This window comes from Aedes albopictus, chromosome 3 (assembly GCF_035046485.1).
Source record: "Aedes albopictus strain Foshan chromosome 3, AalbF5, whole genome shotgun sequence".
Taxonomy (NCBI): domain Eukaryota; kingdom Metazoa; phylum Arthropoda; class Insecta; order Diptera; family Culicidae; genus Aedes; species Aedes albopictus.
Genome location: NC_085138.1, coordinates 222,413,618 through 222,430,658, shown reverse-complemented (window position 1 = coordinate 222,430,658; position 17,041 = coordinate 222,413,618). Strand labels below are relative to the sequence as shown.

At 39.6% G+C, this 17,041-nt stretch overlaps 1 protein-coding gene across 1 annotated transcript; it reads right to left on the bottom strand.

Moving 5' to 3' along the window:
• Positions 1-9,738: 9,738 nt before the first annotated feature.
• On the bottom strand, positions 9,739-17,041 carry LOC115255858 (uncharacterized). Its single transcript, XM_062855577.1, has 11 exons — positions 16,019-17,041; positions 11,666-11,726; positions 11,470-11,602; positions 11,279-11,412; positions 11,122-11,221; positions 10,969-11,061; positions 10,659-10,842; positions 10,497-10,544; positions 10,118-10,208; positions 9,933-10,051; positions 9,739-9,857 (listed from the first exon to the last, which is right to left on the bottom strand). Exons 1-11 carry the CDS (start codon positions 16,173-16,175, stop codon positions 9,763-9,765), a joined length of 1,215 nt encoding a protein of 404 aa, XP_062711561.1. The 5' UTR covers positions 16,176-17,041; the 3' UTR covers positions 9,739-9,762.

Below are 17,041 nucleotides of genomic sequence, written 5' to 3'. Positions count from 1 at the left end.
ATGACGAAGAGAACAAACCTGCTGATAATACCCAATGTCATCTAGGGTGTCCGAAAAATATCGCCTGCTCGTCTTTATTGGGATGTGTGACGGAGCAAATAAAGACACAACCGATCAAGTAGAGAGAACGAATTCAACTGTACTTTTATTCAATGCAAATGCACAAAGGGAAATATAAAAAGGCGCGTGATGTCAAGTCTCCACTCGCTTCTACACATGGCAGGGTTGCCATGCCTTCACTCCTCCTCATCACGTGCTGATCTAAGGCCAATCCTGTCTCGCAGCGTCTCCAACTTGACACGGCTCAACGGCTTGGTTAAAATATCGGCAAGCATGTCTTCGGATGGGCAATAGATCACGTCGATTAGTTTGCGCTCATGAAGGTCCTTGACAAAATGGTATTTTGTGTCAATGTGTTTTGAACGCTTACCGCTGGTTTGACTGAGCTGCTTAATGCAACTCTGATTATCCTCAAAGATGCATACGGGCTTCTTCACTGGTTCGCCGAAATCTCGCATAAGTTTTTTCAACCACATTAGTTCTTGGCAGCTTTCCGAAAGCGAAATATATTCCGCCTCTGTTGAAGACAGTGATACGCATGGCTGTTTCCTTGCGCACCAAGAGATGATTCCGCCACCAAGGCGAAATAGAAATCCCGAGTTTGATTTTCGATCCGAAACGTTTCCGGCCCAGTCGGCATCAGCAAAACCTTCCAGTTCTCCGCAACCACCGCCCAGTTGAAGCTGCAGACCACTTGTAGCTTTCAGATAACGCAATGTCCTCTTTGCCTCAGTCCAATCTGCAACTGTCGGGTTACTGACTCGGCGTCCAAGAATCGAAGCACTAATGCCAATGTCAGGACGAGTATGAACGGATACATAAAGTAGACCACCAACAAGGCTCTGGTATTTGTCATTATTAGGAAGCCTTTCTGCCTCCTCCTTCTGCTGAATGTACCCCGGGTCCATCGGAATACGAGAACCTTTTGCTTGATCCATTCCGAAACTGGCAACCATTCGGTTAATGTAGGCCTGCTGGTTCAAATAGTAACCTGTTTTCGTTCTGGTAACCTGTATTCCCAAAAACTGTTTAACATCTCCTAGCGCGGTCATTTGGAAATTGCTGTTTAGTGTCTCCAGAATATCGTCATACTCTTCTAGGGAACTCGTGCAGACCAACATATCATCGACGTATACCAAAATATACGCCACATTTTTGCCACGCCAACGAACATATAGGCACGGGTCCGCATCTGCAGGCGTGAATCCTATCTGTCGTAGAGTCTCGTCCAACTTGCGATTCCACATGTGCGCCGACTGCTTGAGCCCGTACAAGCTTTTTCGTAGTAGGCAAACTTCATCGGGTTCCGCAGCAACGCCTGGCGGTAGCTTCATGTAGACCGTTTCCTTCAAGTCACCGTTTAGATATGCGGTCTTAACATCTACATGTTTTACCAACATGTTACGCCGACTTGCGATGGTTAGCAGCGTTCGAAAAGTAACCTGCTTTGCAACAGGCGCAAACACTTCATCGTAGTCCAGTCCGAATCTTTGGCTGTGGCCCTGGGCTACCAGACGCGCTTTGTAGCTGCTAAGTCTTCCGTGTTCATCCAGTTTTCGCTTATATATCCAACGACATCCAATTGCCTTCTTTCCCGGCGGCAGCTTGACCAGGTTCCACGTCTTATTCTCCTCATGCGAAACCAGTTCGTTCTTCATAGCAGCAATCCACTTTGCGCTTTCTGCTCCTGTTGTAGCTTCCTTGTAGCTTCTTGGCTCCACCGGTTGAGGACAGGCAAACTTACTGGTAGCCGAATAACGTTCCGGCGGCACTCCTTTGTTCACACGGTTGGAACGACGTGGTCCTCCGCTGGATTGCTCCTCCTCGACATCATCTGACTCCTCCTGAATCGAATCACATTCGTCACTGGGCTCCGAAGCATCTTCATCGTTGTTACAGGCATCCTCATACATTGTAGGCTCGTCCTCGTAACCGTGGAAATCTTCTTCTTCGTAGCCGAGGAAATCTTCTTCGTCCGAAACATATTCTTCAGGTAGACGATCCTTCCGATTTACCGTCGTAGCAGGTACAGACAACGGCGGTAGTTCCATCAGCTCCTGATCTCGGGACGAATCTTCAGCACTCGAAACTGAAACTTCACGTGTGGGTAGAAATCTTGCATCCCGACTGAAAACAATCCTGTGAGTTTTCGTATCCACAAACCTCCACGCCTTGTGTTGCGATGAATACCCAACAAAGGTCATCTTCACCGCTTTCGATTCGAGTTTGGTACGCTTTTCTTTTGGCACGAACACGTAGGCTTCCGACCCGAAAATTCGCATCATTCCAAAGTCTGGTTTTTCATCGTGCCAAATTTCGTACGGTGTCAGCTGGACCGGTTTGGTAGGTAGCATGTTTTGAAGGAAATTTGCTGTATTGACAGCTTCAGCCCAGTACCGGTAATGCATACCGGCATCGATTATCATGCAGCGAGCCATTTCAACTAATGAACGATTTTTTCGTTCGGCGACGCCGTTTTGCTGCGGCGTGTAGGCGGTAGTAAATTGCTGCAATATTCCTTCATCCTTCAAAAACCGTATAAGCTCGGTAGCGCGATACTCACCGCCTTGATCTGACCTAATAACTTTCGGAGGTTTCCCAAATCGTGTCTTCATACACTTCACGTAGTCCTTGATTGCCTCACACGTTTCGGACTTCTTGTGCAAGAAGTATAGCGTGGTGTAGCGGCTAAAATCGTCGATCAACGTTAAAAAGTAACGATGACCACCTGGCGTGACTGTGTTCATAGGCCCACACAAGTCACTGTGCACCAGGTCTAGAACAGCTTTCGATTAATTTTAGCCTTTTTGGGGAACGGAAGACGAGTCATCTTTCCCTGCAGACACGGTTCGCAAATTTTATCATGGGAACAGCCACCTACCTTGATGCCAGTTGCCAGCTGCTTACTTTCCACGTCACGAATTGCCTGGACGTCCCTGTGTCCTAGCCGGCGATGCCATTCGTGAACACAATATTTTCCGCAGCTTTGCTCCGTCGTTGCATTCGCTTGTTCCACTAGTCTTAGGTGGTAGAGACCCTTCCGCTTGGGGGCCACCGCCACAACTTGACTTCCGCTTGCTATTCCGCATCCTGTTTCGCTGAAAGTGACCGTGGCTCCTTTCTGCACCAGCTTGCTGACAGACACCAGGTTCATGTCGAGATCCGGTACATACAACACTTCACTCAACGTTATCACCTTTACACTCGTGTCCTGTCCGTAGCAACGCAATTTGCAAATTCCGACACCTTTCACACTGGCACTTTTGCCGTCAGCAACCGTAACTGACTTTGGAATGTCAACACGCGAACGGTCCAACGATTCGAAATAGTCCTTATTGGCACACATATGTGAGCTCGCGCCCGAGTCGATTATCCACCCGTCGACCGAACTGTCACTCACACCGAACGCAAACACTTCTTCTTCTTCTTCCGATTTCACCAGTTTTGCTTTTGCCGGTTTACGATCGGCCTCACTGTGGTTTCGCGCACTTTCTTTGTTGCTCTCTTCTTTGCTCTTCTTCGCCAAAAGCTTGCAAAAGCGCTTTTTATGTCCCACCTTTTGGCAGTGATGACACACAATGTTCTTCTTCTTTTCTTCTGCCTTCATGGCTACTCCTTCCACTGGTGTTTTCTCCTTTCGCTTGAGGACCTCATTGACGATTTTGCCTTTAACAAGCTCCAACGTCAAATCGTCCTCCGAACGGTTCTCCAACGTGGTGGTTAGAGCATCAAACGAGCTAGGCAGGCTCCGGAAAACGAGAATCACTTGCAAGTCGTCGTCTAGCTTGGTTCCGGCGTTTTCAAGCTTCTCGAAGAGGTCTTCGAACTCCTGCAGATGCTCAACAATGTCGTCTCCCTCGTGGTATTCAAGGTCACAAATCCGCTTCAGCAGTTGAACCTTGGAAGTCAACGTTTCCTTTTCGTGTTGCTGCTTCAAATTATCCCACACAGCTTTCGCGGTCGTAGTGTTCCGAATATGGCCGTGTTGACTCCGAGTAAGCAGCAATCCGATTGTCGCACGCGCTCTTTGATCTGCTTCTTCCCAAGCAGTAACTTCAGCCGCGTTCGCGCCGTTAGCAGCAAGAGTTGGCTTCACTCCCGGCGAAACGTACTTCCACAGTCCTTCCCTTACGAGCAAAAATTCCACCTCCAATTTCCACGAGTCATAATTTTCATTGTTCAATTTCGCAATACCCGTTCTCTCCATTTTCGCCACCGATTTCGCGATTACACTTGAAAATTCAAACCGAAAAATGATTTTCAACGCGCACGAAAAACAAAATGGCTAACACCGGCCCATAACCTATTGGGATGTGTGACGGAGCAAATAAAGACACAACCGATCAAGTAGAGAGAACGAATTCAACTGTACTTTTATTCAATGCAAATGCACAAAGGGAAATATAAAAAGGCGCGTGATGTCAAGTCTCCACTCGCTTCTACACATGGCAGGGTTGCCATGCCTTCAGTCTTGGCACGTAGCATGTTCGAACTGACCATAAAACATCTTTTTTGTTTAGTCAAATAAATCATCCTTATTGTGAAATTTGAACCCTACCATGTTTATGGGTTGTAGAAAACATGATATAGAAAAGAACTACTGGGAGGTACTTTAAAAAATTGTGTTCACTTTTAATAAACTCAACGTGATCCTAAATGTGCTCATCTTGCCCCGCCCTACCCTATTTCTATTCCAAGAAAGCGTTTCCGAAGAAAGTGCTCGAACAAAAGTTATTGCACAAATTGGCCAAATTTTTCGAAATCAACGAAAAAAAAATTAGTTGTAAATTAATAGGATTTTGATTGTTTATCAATTGTTCCACTATTGAAACAAGTATTGTAAAATGGGGTGTTAAGGGACGGAAATTGTTTTCGTCCCCATTATTTCATGGGTTCTACTTCTTAAAACTTTCAGGAAAAGCAGTCCGATCATTGTCTTGCTGCCTGCTACGTATACTGCCCCCATTCGCACAACAGTCCCATGTGAATAGGAAACTCAGCAAACATGGGACTGTTAAGCGAATAGGGGCAGTATATAGATTATAAAATTTATCAACTTTTTGGAGAAATTGAAGATATCTAACAAAATAAGCGATTTTTTAGAAAATACTAGCTGTCCCCGGCAAACCTTATTCTGCCAACTGCGCTTTTGACGTTTCAAGTCCCTAGCCAAGACTAAGTTTCCGTTCAAAATGTATAAAACATCAGTTTACAAAAACTCTCAAATTTTCCATGTTTTTTGCCTCATATATAGATGAACATGTAACAACCCATTTCTTATAGTTCAAAGAAAGATAATAATTGATTAGTTGTAAAAAGCGACTGTAATATTTCTTGAACATCGTTGAAAAAGATTATCATAGTCTTGAAGGTGCAGTCATAGTTTCGTTTCATTGTCATCTACCTTTGTATATGAGTTTTTTTTCTGTTAAAGCATCGAAAACTGAAAGAAATATCGTCAATTGTACCCCAGTGGCTTCAATTTTCACTTTATTCACAGTTACTATTTAGAGTAACCAAATTGAACAGTTCACACTGACCAACAGGGGCCTGTAGCATAATGAAAATTCTACTAATAATATTAGTCTTGTAGCTTGTAACTTATAATTTTCTGTTGCATAAAAATACTACAAGTACAAGTTACAAGTCCAATACTACAAGTCAGTTGGACTAATAGTATTAGTAGAATTTACAAGTGTATGTTGCATAAACAAACTACAAGTATAAAATATTCCAGGTTTCGACGATTAAATTTGGCAATATGTATTCGAAACTCATTGAAGAGAAAATAGCGTTGATGTACACTTTGTATCCAAAATATAATTTCTGCTGAGTCTCTCAAGTTTCTACAATACCCATCTTTGATTAGAGGTTCTTGGTAAAGCACAGGTATAGTTGCAGATGCGAAATAAATTTGAATCAATTGCTTGTATTGCGCATCATTAAGTTAATCAAGAGTTACAGTATACCTACATACACTAACTCGAATCGAGTTGCGTCATATAAAAGTAGGTAAAAGCTCAATTTTTGCATCCCAGATCACCTCAGATTTTAACAAGAAGCATAATACATGTTGCTTAATCTTTATACATTGTTTTTCAACCAGTACTATTAAATCTTTGGGACATTTTACTAAAAATCTAGGTACTTGCAAAATACATTTCGTCAGCGCGGCCGATAATGATCCAAACAGCACATGATTTTTTTCATGTACCGTATAAAGAATGCAAAACTTCGGAATAAATGAAGTTATTTCCGGATGTTAAGCAGAAAATGCAGAAAATAAACAAACATCAACTGCCATTTCAAATTAATAGTGACCTGTCGGATGAATTTTGACAGGTTAATGAACCAAAACAACTTGTATTTTCATGGTCACTAATATTACAAGTGCTAATAATATTAGTGGAAAATTGAGCCTTTATGCAACACAAATTATTAGCACTTGTAATATTAGTACTTGTAACTTGTAGCTAATATTATAAGCCCGATTATGCTACAGGGCCCAGGTTGTAAACTAAGGATGTGTATTGACAGTTTTTTGTTCACTTAAAAACTAATTTATATTGAAATATTTTATATGCAAGCATCATTACACGGAAAATCCAAACTACCTAATATTTGGGTCGATTTTACTCAAAATTGAGCATATCGAATAAACTCGTTACCCAAAATTAGGTTTTTTCCCTCTCTGGCTCACCGATGTTGTCAAAAACAAACAGAGATGCATCTACCCAAAGGGGTCCTTGACCCCAATAAGCCAATTTTGGGTAAATGTCGGTTTACTCAAAATTGAGTTGAATGAGGGGGTCTTAGGTTGAATTTATCTACTCTTGAGTATATTTTTTAGCTGGGGATAAAGGCAATCTACCTAGCGTGAGTTTATTCAATTTACTCAAATTTTGGCTTATTCGGCCGAACTATGGCATTGCGTCAAAAGAACTCAATTTTGGGTAGTTTGGCGGTTCCGTGTAGATGGCCCAGGGTGTAAACTGTGTATTCAATGCTGATATTGCTTTTTTCACTGAAAATTTTCGTTGCTTCGCTGAAGAACTTGACGTTTGCTTCCAGCGAAAGCCTACGCGATACAGCAAATCGCCAAATTTCACACTAACACAGCAAAAATTTCGTCAACAATAACTTAATACACATACATTTCTGCGAAAAGCTCTATTTGCATGACAACAATCCACTCCCATAACTAACGGGCGGCCGCCGTCAAATATCAGCCAACTGTCCGACGACTGCTGTCGTGTTTCTTTGTCGCCGAATCTGGCGCTGGGTCTTCGGCGCAGAAACCCAAAGGTGGGAATAAAATTTTGGGGTTTGCGCGCAATATTTCTTTCGTGGAGCATCTCTGATAAGACGTATTTTAGATGTTGGGATATTTAATAGCCATGAGTCTTCTTCATAAATACTTGCTTTTGCAAGAGTTAGTGACACTCTGATTACATAATATATGAAACAAGTGAGCATATTCCATATTTTCAAAAAGCTGTCACGTTTTAGCGCCACTGATAACATTTAAATAAGAAACAGATGGAAAATCTATTTTGAAGAATATGCCTTAGTTAAAACATAACAAAAAACTCAAAGAACACAATCTTCTGTTAAGAGGGACTACTGCGGCATTTTGTATAAACATTTGACACATTTTCTAATTACAATCGGGTCTCCTATAAGACGCTGCCATGCAATTTACGCCCATTGCAATTTATCAGCTGTCTTGCATTCGATCCAGTTGATTTTTTGCCTGCAGTAAGGCTATATTATATGCTAGTCACATTCCGAAAATGGATCAATTTGGTTGTAAGACAACGTGGAAATTACGGTGGGCGTAAAATGGGTGGCAGCGTCTTATAGGAGACCCGAATGTATATGTGTCAATCTAACACTTGTTTCTGAAGATCTATGTTGTATTATTATATGTAGTTGAATTTATCATCCATAGCAACTGTTGGGATGCTTATGACCCAAAATGAAATCCGTAATTCATCATTCAGAATAGTTACTGTTATACAATGAATCAATGGCCTCAAAACGTCATGATACAAATAAAAAAAATATATGACAAATTTCATCCCCTAATACTCCACCAGTTTATGAAACTAGACTTTTTTTTACAAAAATTGTCGGTGTTCGAAAATCACCTTAGTAACATCAAATATTTTACCCTAGTTTCGTTTGAAATGAGTTATAGAACATCTAACGATTACTCACATATTTTTCCTAACAATATTTCTGATCTTACAAATGAATGTTTCAATGGTAGCGAAATTGAGAATAAGCAATGCCGTTCTATTTTTGGTGTCTAGTGTCCAGTTAAAAACGTATTTTCATGAGTGTTAATCCTTATACCGTATTACCCCGCTAATTCGACTGTTGTCGAATAACCGGGGTAAACTTTTAATTCGACAAACTGGTCACTCTACCTACACCACCATGCTCATTGAAATTTGGAAACTCTATTTTTGTTTTTGTTTTGATTTCCGGGTTTGTTATGAAACATAATTTCAACAGATATTGCGGTGGCTCGAATGAAAAGCTCGTTCTTTCTACGATTGTTATTGTGGATTTACCGGCTACTTGCATTCTACCGGTCGCTTCAGTATGGCCTCCAAAGTAGCCGTTTTATAAAAAGAGTAACTTAGAAATGATTTTAAACATTTTTATTGTATGCGCTATTCCTCGTTGCCACTAGCTACTCAGCGACATTCATTTTTTGACAATCAAGTTGATTTTTATATGAAAACGGCTACTTTGTAACGGCTACTTAAGTAACCGGTGGAATACAAGTAGCCGGTAAATCCACAATACCATCCTCAGTTCATTCCGGATGGTCTTCAGGCGGTTTGGGTGCCGAATAGCACCAATTCAGAACTTCCGGAATTAGCTGCTGCAAGAGGAGCTGCTGCGGGTGCGAGTATAAGCGCAATCTCAAATTGTTTTTGATTTACAGTGTACATCGCTGTGACACTTGGACACTTTTTAATTCGACATCTGTCGAATAAGTGGGGTACGAATTAAAAAGTGTCGTATTAAAACGAACCAGCGGAATAAGACGGTAGTATGCCTTTATTTCCAACACACATTTAAAGCGAATTTGGAATTAGTAAATCAATTTTTATACGGTTTGGCGATTTTTCAAAGTAGTATGTGAAGATGAATCCCTTAACACCCCATGAGTTCTTAACACCCCATTTTACGGTAGATGGGTGTTGGGTTTACCTAATGAGATTACAATCATATTCTAAAAACTATTGCATCATATTCATCTGATTCCGCTTGTCTCGAGTTCGATGGTGCTCTAGAGCAACCATACGAAGTAGAGAGTTAACATTTAACATGTGAAGGAATAACATCAATAAGAAAATCTCAATTTATGACAGGAATTGCCAAGGGTATAACTTTTTCCACATGCATTGGATCGCTATACGGTCTTCGACAAAGATTTTTGATACATCCTGGGCTATACTTTAACATCATCGGTTATATGGTTTAGGGCAATTTTGAGCGATTTTTAAGAAAAATACAAAAAGTATGTTTTCACATGAGTAACTCTTGCGGAGACCGGCCCACTACAGTAGAAGTTCGATAACTGCAACATGTTTACTGTATTTATTTGTTTCTAATCTGCTATATTTTTGAAACGTTTGATTTTTATATAACATAGATAGATTAAACGAAGCATTACATTTGCTTTTACTGGAACGACCGTCGCAACCAAAAATAGAAAATTTCCACAATGCTCAATAATGATACACCGAAAAACAATCCACCAACACCACCAAGGGACACTGAAAAAAATAACATAAGAAAGCGTCTTGGAATATGTTACCAGGTTATCTATGAATTTACATAATACATTTTACCTATAAAATCGAGGTTAGTATGCGACACTGATCTCTCGTATCGACTGGTTGGTATGTTCATTATCTCCAATATAACGTGCCCCGGTGCTTTTGGATCTCTCATATTGAATGTGTTTTCCCTATAATCGTAAGAATTAAGTTTGTCATGTCGTCGGATTTTGTAATGATACCACACAATGAATTACCCCAAAACATTTATCTCCATTTCCAAACACGACTGGATACATGGTTCTTCTCCGCCGAAAAGGTTCTTCTTGACTGCTACCAATACTTGAGCTTTATTGAGAGTGATACAATGAAAGATGATAATAGTTGAAATAATTGATACTGTTTCAACTTCTGGTTTCAGATAATAACAAAATAGGTTAACAACAAAATAGGTTAAAGTGTGTTGATAGTTGCAAGAAGATTTTCATAAAAGTGATTAAATGAGATGTAAGTTCATAGGTATCTAAAACAAATGATAATAAAAACAGGGTAAATAGTTAACGATTAGATATCGATAAGTTTTAGTAAATTTCTAAAAATGATTATGAATAAAATGGGAGAAATTTTAGGACTTACCATTTGCAATGCAATCAAGTCCGGTAAAGTTACAGTATTTGGATTTATCTATAGAGATAGTATGTAGTAAAGAAAAGACAAGATGACTTAATTAGATGTGATCAAAATTTTGCATTATTTTTTTATTATATATGAAGTATAGTTCTCCATATACAAACTTACATTCTATCGGTGATGTCGGAATTGTACAATTGCATTGGGCAAGTTCCATCTCAATTCTTTTAAGAAGAAAACAATTCGTAAAGCTATACGGCAAGGTTTTCGTTATATTTTCATGTGGAAATCGGCATTCACGTTTTTTAATCGGTTCATGCTTTACGTCCTCATGGTTGTACACTTCGATAGTCTAGAACAAAAAAAATGTTGTAAATGTTACATGTAACAATTCTGAAAAGACGATGACGATAATGTTGAATCCAAAAAGTTTTTAGTTTCAAAGCAACATTCTAGCCTGGATTGCTGATAAACTTACATTCAGAGTGTAATGCATAAAAGCGCCATATTTACGAGGTTTGAACGGTGGCATCAAAGAGTAAGGAAGTTCTTCCGGGCTATGAATGAAAAGCTGCAACGTATGGAAAATGTAGTTTATTCAATATTGCGTAAGCGGCTTTTAGTAACATACCTCAAAGTTAATTGCATCTATTTCTTTGTATCGGAATTCGAAGGTCTTCTTCGTATTTTCATATGTGTACCGTAAGGGCAGTTTTTCATAGCTCATATCACTGGAAAAAATACATATTCTTCTCAATAATTCATGACTAATGATCAAATAAACTTACTAAGAAAAGATACTGTTCGATATAAAGCAGAACCCCATTTCCGTATAAAACAGCTTGAAAATATCTCCACAGCGATACGGTTTTCCAAGAAACCAAACATTGATGAAAACGTCCGTGCATGATTTTGGGAAAAACTGATGAAAAAACGCATGAGACATGGGTAATGAAAGTACTAAAGATTCTTTACTTACCAGTGTTTGCATAGTTTCGAGATCGAGATTGCACGTTTCGTTCATTCCGTTACATATTGTAGCACTATGCTCGATGTTATTACTGGGGCTTACAAACAAATACTTTTGCGCAAGACGTAGGAAACTGGAGAATCTTTTGAAAGGATTTACATATGCAATTGAAGATCACTACACTATGTACAATGAAAATACTAACCTTGCTGGCTTGGTCAAATTCTTTTCTGCCCAATATGTTTCCAAAAACGTTTGAATAGACTCTGCAATTTAGATAATATTGATTACACTCACTTAACATTTAAACAGGAAAAGATGAAAGTTTTTTTTTTCATTTTTTCAAAGTAACTACGTTTTGCAATATGCCCTGTCCAGCCCATCCCTCCGTATCCTTGAAGCTTTGGCTACCTGACGGATGTTGGATTCGTCGTTGAGTTCAGTGTGCTTGCTCGTGGTTCATCCTTCGCCACCACATACCGTTTTCCTACACACAGTCAAAGATCACCTTTAGCACTCCTCGCTCGAATGATACCTAGTGCCTGTAGTAATGCTGCGGTCAATTGAATGAAAATCGTAGTTTTACCATAGTAATTCCCATACTAACTTTGAAGGGCTTGTGCAGTCCCAATTTTTAATCAAATCAACTCAAATTTTGGGAGAAGGCATATAATCTGGTTACGAATCGAATGAGCAGTGTGGAGCAAAAACGATTTTTTGAATGGCTTTTTTCAATCCATTTGTTATTCTCGCTACAAACATGAATCGCTACGAACATGAATACGAATATTGTTGTATATTGCGATCAGGCTTGGCTAAGGCCGAGATGGCCTCTGCTGTACATAGCAGCCGTCTCCATTCTACTCGGTCCATGGCTTTGTTTGTTTGAAATAAGAGTTAAAATAACAAAAATAATAACAAAATTTTGGTAGCAGAAAAACTTAAAAATAACTTATTTTGCCATTGTAATAACAAAGTAATGGTAAAGCATGCGGATTAAATTGAAGAACAAAATAAGATTAACTGTTATCGGTGAATACCAAAATATGACATTCTTGAGTTATTGATAACAGAATAAGAACAAATTCAGCTGTTTATGTGGTGATCAAAATAATGGTAGGTTTAGTTGTTCAAATTCAATTTTAAAATAATGGTAGATTCAGTTATTATTTCAAAGTAGCAGAAGAAAGGTAAAATGAGCTCTAGGGGCAGGACAGATCAAACGAGAGCAAATCTGTGTTCGAGGTGTTGCTCAGAATTCCTCACAGTTCCTCAGAATTTCTCTTTTTTATGCCAAAGTGTGATCTGGCATCAATGTCAAACTGCAAAGTGTTGCATGTGCTGAATGAAAATTGCAGTTTTGGGGATGTCTTTCGACAAATTTCGTCGATCATTGCTAAAAAGAGTTACTCAGAAATTCTCAGAGTTGCACTCGTTTGCACAGTGTCTTGCCCCTAGAATGAGCTATTTCTTTTTTTTTTTCTTCAATAAAATTAAAGCTCATCAATCAATGTAAAAACAGTTTTATTTTGTTATGCTTGAAATATACAATATAATAGTTAATGGTATATTAAGAGTAAAATAGGTTATGGTGCCTAATGTTTATAAATAATTTCTCACAATATCAAAATAATGGCAAATTTAGCTAGGAATGTAAATTATATTATTGATTTCATATTTTATACAATTCATTATAAAAGGTGCTAAATTGCAAGTTTTACCATGATAGTAATTTTTGTTATTGAAGTGTTATTTAGCATTATTCATGAATAACATATCAATGACAAGATTTGCTATGATTGTATATTTTGCTATTGATTTGCCATTTTAAGTTTTTCATAATAACAGAAGAATGGCAAAACGAGATATGATGGCAAAACCAGTTATTATTTTGTCCTTTGTTAGTCATTAGCCTCTACCCGGGTTCGCCTTCTCCAAGTCCCGTCTTCCATCTGCACTCCGCCGTAGATAGTACGCAACACCTTCCGTTCGAAAACTCCAAGGGCGCGTTGGTGCTCTGCACGTAGGGTCCATGTTCCGTGCCCATAGAGGGCGACCGGTCTAATCAGCGTATTGTAGATAGTTAACTTCGTGTTGCGGCAAACTTTATTCGATCGTAGAGTTCTGCGGAGTTCAAAGTAAGGACGCCAACACTCCTGTCTCTCCGGAGGGCCATCGTGCCAGTTCTGTTTAACGTCCCAACCAACACTGGGACGACCACGCTGATGGGGCTACCACCTTGGATCTAGCTGGGCGTGGTGCAGCGTTTCTTACTCAGCCGCTGGATGCCAGAACAGACGCTGTTTGAGCCGCACCTCCTTGGTGAACAGACGCTCGGGTCGTACCTCCTCAATCTAGCTGAAGTCAGAAGGACAACAGTGCCCAGGCTGCACTACCAGCTAAGCACACAACTCTTAGCTATCGGTCTTTGTCATCGCTTGACCCGTGGAAGCACGAATATACAGATGTATATTTAGGAGAGGGAGATAAAGTAGATAGAAATATACAAGGCTTCCGTTCTTTTCCCTTCAAATTTCGACTCGCAGTACGAAGTCTTCTAGTAGAACTTTCTTGAGAACAGCACAATAGTTCCATGTTATCCATTTATTTCTCATCTGTTGTATACACCGGTCATGCGTCGGCATCCACAACATTAGTGTTTCGGACAGCCATTCTGTTTTCTGTGAGCACACAAAAAATCATCAATCAGTCGACATTCATCCGCCGCCAAAATGGAGTCCGAAATGCCAGTGATAACCATGAAGCCCCCGTAGGGTTATGGTACCGCAGCTTTCGGAAATTTGATGACTACTTCTCGTGTAGAACTTTTAAGATTACAATAGTAAAATATTAATTAACGTATTATAAACACATACGTTGTGACCATTTTAAATGTGCTTGTAACGCGAAAACAAATGAAAACAAGAAAATATCGCACTCCACTCTTTCCAAGTGACGTTTTTTTTCTCCCGAGAGAGGTGGGTTTGCTGTTTCCGCTTCTGTTTGTATCATTCTGTCGCGTTCCATGCTGCAGCATTACCACTTGCGCTCCGTTTTTTTTTTTTTCAAAATCGCTGTGCATTCTTTGTCAAACCATTCGTTCCACGTACCCGATCGTGCACTCGGCTGCGTCAGTGTTGACTGCTTTTACTGTACTCCAGCAATCCTGTAGAAGGGACACATAGAGCCTCAAGATTGTACGAGTATTGCGCGGTCATAAGTGCGACGATGAAGTGCGGAATCTCAAATAAAAGTGCGATTTTGCGTCAGATCGTTCCGGTGTCTTCACCGCACTTATTCATTAGCTCGTGATGAATAAGTGCGGTGAAGACACCGGAACGATTTGATGCAATATCGCACTTTTATTTGAGATTCCGCACTTTTTCGCAGTCCAGTTAGCAATTCAATAAACTATATACTGCTTAGGTGCATTTCTGCTAAGACTCTATTCTATACTCTTCTGATACAACTCATGAGTTTGCCCTCGGAGAACTCTGCGTGCCACTCTGTACATCCGGTTGCTTCATTTGTGCAAGGTTGTACCATACAAAACTAATAGTTAAAAGTTTTAGGTGCATTTTGACCAGTAGTGTTCCAAGTCGATTTTTGCGTCACGATAGGTTCGGACGTCGAAGACCTTCGGCTGAAGGCCGAAGAGCTTCGCCACTTCCAACAAAGTCACAAGTTGGCGCCTATGGTCCTTGTCCATCATCAGTGCTTCCGGAGTGACGGCTATGCACGTTATGCTGAAGTAGAAGAATTGATCCTTGATCCTTAACCTGCGCATTCTTCTATCAATACCATAAGCCTTATGGCATAAGCACATCAATGAGATCTGGTTTATTACTTCAGATAGAGGCATAGGCGAAGTACAAATGAAACGCATTAATCAATAAAGCAGTTCCAGAATTTCGCTATACTCTTATGTAACAATACTCAACAGATACTAAATGATAAAATAATATTTTCTCTAAATTTTCCGCAAAACAGTTGAAAATTAAATAAACGAATGTAATTGGAACAAGAACCTATACAGCCACAGCTGTAAATGCGTAGGTATTCAGTATGGCCATGCTGAGACTTTTAGGTTAGAAATTAGAAGCAGCTGTTATCCTAATCTATATATATAAAAATGAGTTTGAAGTTCCTTTGAGGCAACAAAACTCACGAACGGATGAACCGATCAGCATGACTTTTGCACGGTTCGGTTCGTATTCGTGGTGGCTGTGTTTATATGTACAAAAAGTTACGAATATCAACTAAAAAATAAAGAAAATTGATCAAGTACTGATTTTTCATGAGCTGGGAAGGAAATCAACACGATCGAAATGAAACCAATCTAGAGTGCGGTGACGTTATAAGCTCAACAGTTGTCAAACCACCACAGCTTGGCAAGACAACGTTTGCCGGGACAGCTAGTATTATATAAGAACCTACTAAAAAAAAATATTTTTTGACGATTTAGATCGCAACAGGCTGAATACCGCACCAAAACTTCGGACTGGTCAAAACTAATGCTTCTACCCTATGATATGAAAATTAGTATATTCACACTTACTCAAACTTCGTCCTTTTGCGTAACATATTGAAGTAGCTGGAAATGTATTGTTCCATCTCAAATACGAATTTTCGATGTTGATAGTCACCGTTTCATCAAAACTTTCCAAAGTATAGTGCAAAATCAGTATCATTGATGTAAATGAGCATGTTATCATAATCAGCCAAAACGTTCTGCAATAATTGAATATAGTTTTGTTTCATTACGGGGTAAATATTACAAAACGACACACACTTTCCCAAGAGATTACATCTTGAACCAAGGTATCGTAGGCCATGGATCGAACAATTGTCGAGAAAATATGTAAGCGATTTTAAAAATTCTTCCAACATGTTTCAAGACTGCACTGAAATGCTAATGGTTGGTAAGGCAGAATATGGTTTGCTTTTCGATCAAATCAATACAGAGTGGCACGCGGGGTTCTCCTTAGCCCTGTGCAATTGATAAAATGTTCTACTCGAAAAAGTCCTCTTAACACTTTGAAGCCGGATTTTTTCCAGGCATTATTATAGAGTTTTTTCTACGTATATCTGTGGTTTTGGTGCTCAATAGCATAGAAAAGGTAGAATATGATGCAAAATTTGTTTTTCTGGATATCATAAGTCATCCAAACTGTTCCAAAGTTTAGATCCTAAAGTCTACATGTGTAACGGTAACTTCTTTCATTATACAAAGCTACGATTTGTAATCTATCAGGCCCAAAGTCTTCTGGTAGTTCAAAAGACAGTATCAGATCATTCGGGATATCCTAGGTCATCCAAATCGCTCTTAGATCCTTAAGTCTACGGATGTAACGATATTTTTTTTATTATACAAAGCTACGATTTGTAATCTATCATGTCCAGTAAATCTTCTCGCACACTGTCCAGCAGTATGTACAAACATACAAGATGGAGACTGCAGCCGTAATAATATATTTTTTGCTGTTTTGAATTACGCAACATTACCAATCGTAATGATTGTGTCTATATGATTAATTTAGCGTTTCTATGTTGGGGTAATACATGAGCCCTCCGGCTCCAA